Source organism: Ailuropoda melanoleuca, chromosome 16 (genome assembly GCF_002007445.2).
Source record: "Ailuropoda melanoleuca isolate Jingjing chromosome 16, ASM200744v2, whole genome shotgun sequence".
Classification (NCBI taxonomy): Eukaryota; Metazoa; Chordata; class Mammalia; order Carnivora; family Ursidae; genus Ailuropoda; species Ailuropoda melanoleuca.
In genome coordinates, this window is record NC_048233.1 from 83,821,620 (window position 1) to 83,823,878 (window position 2,259).

Genomic DNA, 2,259 nt, shown 5'->3' on the forward strand with positions numbered 1-2,259 from the left:
CGGCGGTGCTGGAGGCGGCGCTGGCCGTGCTGCTGGCCGTGGTGGCGCGGCTGGGGCCGGACGCGGCGCGCGGGCCGGCGGACCCGGTGCTGCTGCAGGCGCAGGTGCAGGAGTGCTTCGGCTCTCTGCGGCGCTGCTACGCGCAAGGCGCCGGGCCGCATCCCCGCCAGGCCGCCTTCCAGGGTCTCTTTCTGCTTTATAATCTGGGTGAGTCGGGGTCTCGGCAGCGGGGCGGACTTGGTGCCTCCTTGGGGACAGTGGAGGCCGGGGAAGGAAAGAGAAGCTTTACTATCTCACCATTAACTCCCTCCCCATGCCTGCCTTCTAAATGTATGTCGAGTCAATGCACAAGAGCCACTGAACCCCCACGTGGGCCTTCTGGCCTGTCCCTTCCTATATTTGGGTCTCAATTTGGGGGGGGGTAATAAAAGTGGAGAGGACGGGGTTGGAGCGGAAATACTAGCCTTGTTTGATTTCCAAACTTTTTAAAACTCCCTTGCAAAACAGCCAAGAATATATCTGACACATTAGTTTCAAGATATTAGATCCTTCCTGTGGATGGATGGTGCATTCTAATAAACTCTGTTGTATTTGATTGTAATAAAATGCTCTTGGGGGACGCCTGGGTGGCTCCCTCAGTTAGGCGTCTGCTTTCGACTCAGGTCATGATCCAGGGTCCTGGGGTCAAGTCCCACATCGGGCTCCTTGCTCAGCAGGAAGCCTGCTTCTTTCTCTGTCTGCTGCTCCCCCTGCTTGTGCTCTCTGACAAATAAATAACATCTTTTTTAAAAAATTTAAAAATAAAATGCTCTTGGTTTCAAAACCCACTAACGGGTCAGAAGCCTCAGTTTACAAAAGTGGCCCAAGGTTCCGGTGTGCATGATTCTTGTGGAAGGGAAGCAGAGGCAGAATGTCCTCGGGGAAAAGGCCTTACGGGGTGGACCGCTGAGCCAGCTTCCTCATCTGTGCAGCAGCTAGGGCAAGTGGAGAAAGGGCTGTGGGTCTGAAGTCTGAAACTTGGATTATGTTGTGTCAAATTCTCCTACATTTGAACTCTAAGACGGCCTCAGGCAAGTTGTGAACTTATCTGGGCCTGTCTCCCTCATCCAAACACAATGCCTCGCTTTGTGGATCCAGTCTGGCTGCAGACTGTTTGAAGGGGCTCTGGCGACTCATTCAGATAAGGCTCTGGAAGGGGCTGATGGAAAAAAGAGGGAGGGAAGGTGAGCTTGGCCCAGGGGAAGGGCGTGGCCAGAGTGGAAGGTAGGTGGGGCAAGGTCGGAGTTGAGCTGGGTGGCAGGCCAGAGGTGGGCCTGGCTGAGGACCCCAGGCTTTGGGAGGAGAGATGGGGGGAGGCCTGGCGGGATGGGATGGAAGGTGCCCGGGATGGGAAAGACGAGGAGTTCGCACTCTGGCTTCTGCCCTCACAGGCTCCGTGGAGGCCCTTCATGAGGTTCTGCAGCTCCCTGAGGCCCTGCGTTCCTGCCCGGCCCTGCGCAGGGCCCTGGCTGTGGACTCCGCCTTTCGCGAAGGCAACGCCGCCCGCCTGTTCCGCCTGCTCCGGATTCTGCCCTACCTGCAGAGCTGCGCGGTCCGGTGCCACATAGGCCGTGCCCGCCGGGGAGCCCTGGCCCGCCTCGCTCGTGCCCTGAGCACCCCCAAAGGCCAGACCTTGCCTCTGGGCTTCATGGTCCGCCTGCTGGCCCTGGATGGGCCCGAAGAGGCGCGGGACCTGTGCCAGGCCCACGGACTGCCCTTGGATGGACAGGAAAGAGTTGTGTTTCTCAGGGGTCGTTACACTGAGGAAGGGCTGCCGCCTGCTGGGACCTGCAAAGTGTTGGTGGGGAGCAAACTTGCAGGGCGCACCCTGGAGGAGGTGGTCATGGCAGAGGAAGAAGATGAGGGTGTGGACAGATCGAAGTCCCCAGCATGAGGAGGAGCCCTGCCCTCTCCCAGAGCCCAGGACTGGATCTAAGCACTCAGGTTTCTTTTTTCGTAATTCCTACACAATAAAAGGAACTTGTTTTGTAGGGACAATAACTCTGCTTGGTTTATTCAGGGGAGGGCAGGGTGGAGTTGAAACACGATAGGGGTATATGGGGAGAAGAACCCAGACTGCCCATACCGGGCCTCAGTTTCCCTGCTGGTCCCTGAGGGGTGGCTCTGGTGATCTCTGGTTGTCATTATGCATCCCATCCTTACCCACCCACACCCCACCATTCCTGTCTCCTGTTCTTCACCCTCCGCCACCCAAGACCC

General features: G+C 57.7%; 2 protein-coding genes across 4 annotated transcripts in view; both read left to right on the forward strand.

The window, feature by feature from the left end:
- Window positions 1–2: 2 nt before the first annotated feature.
- On the forward strand, window positions 3–2,040 carry LOC100470674 (SAC3 domain-containing protein 1; the record flags this gene model as incomplete). The annotated part of the gene is made up of 2 exons (XM_019796868.2): window positions 3–207; window positions 1,431–2,040. Coding segments are annotated over 2 exons (708 nt in total), but the record flags the coding sequence as incomplete, so codon positions are not given.
- Window positions 214–2,259, forward strand: part of LOC117796671 (SAC3 domain-containing protein 1-like) — a 5,963-nt gene continuing 3,917 nt past the window's right edge. For 2 of the 3 annotated variants that reach the window (XR_004621255.1, XM_034645306.1), the window contains exon 1: window positions 214–1,263. The gene's annotated coding sequence lies outside the window, so the exon portion shown is untranslated. The remainder of the gene's footprint in view (window positions 1,264–2,259) is intronic. The other variant, XR_004621256.1, reaches the window with a different exon arrangement.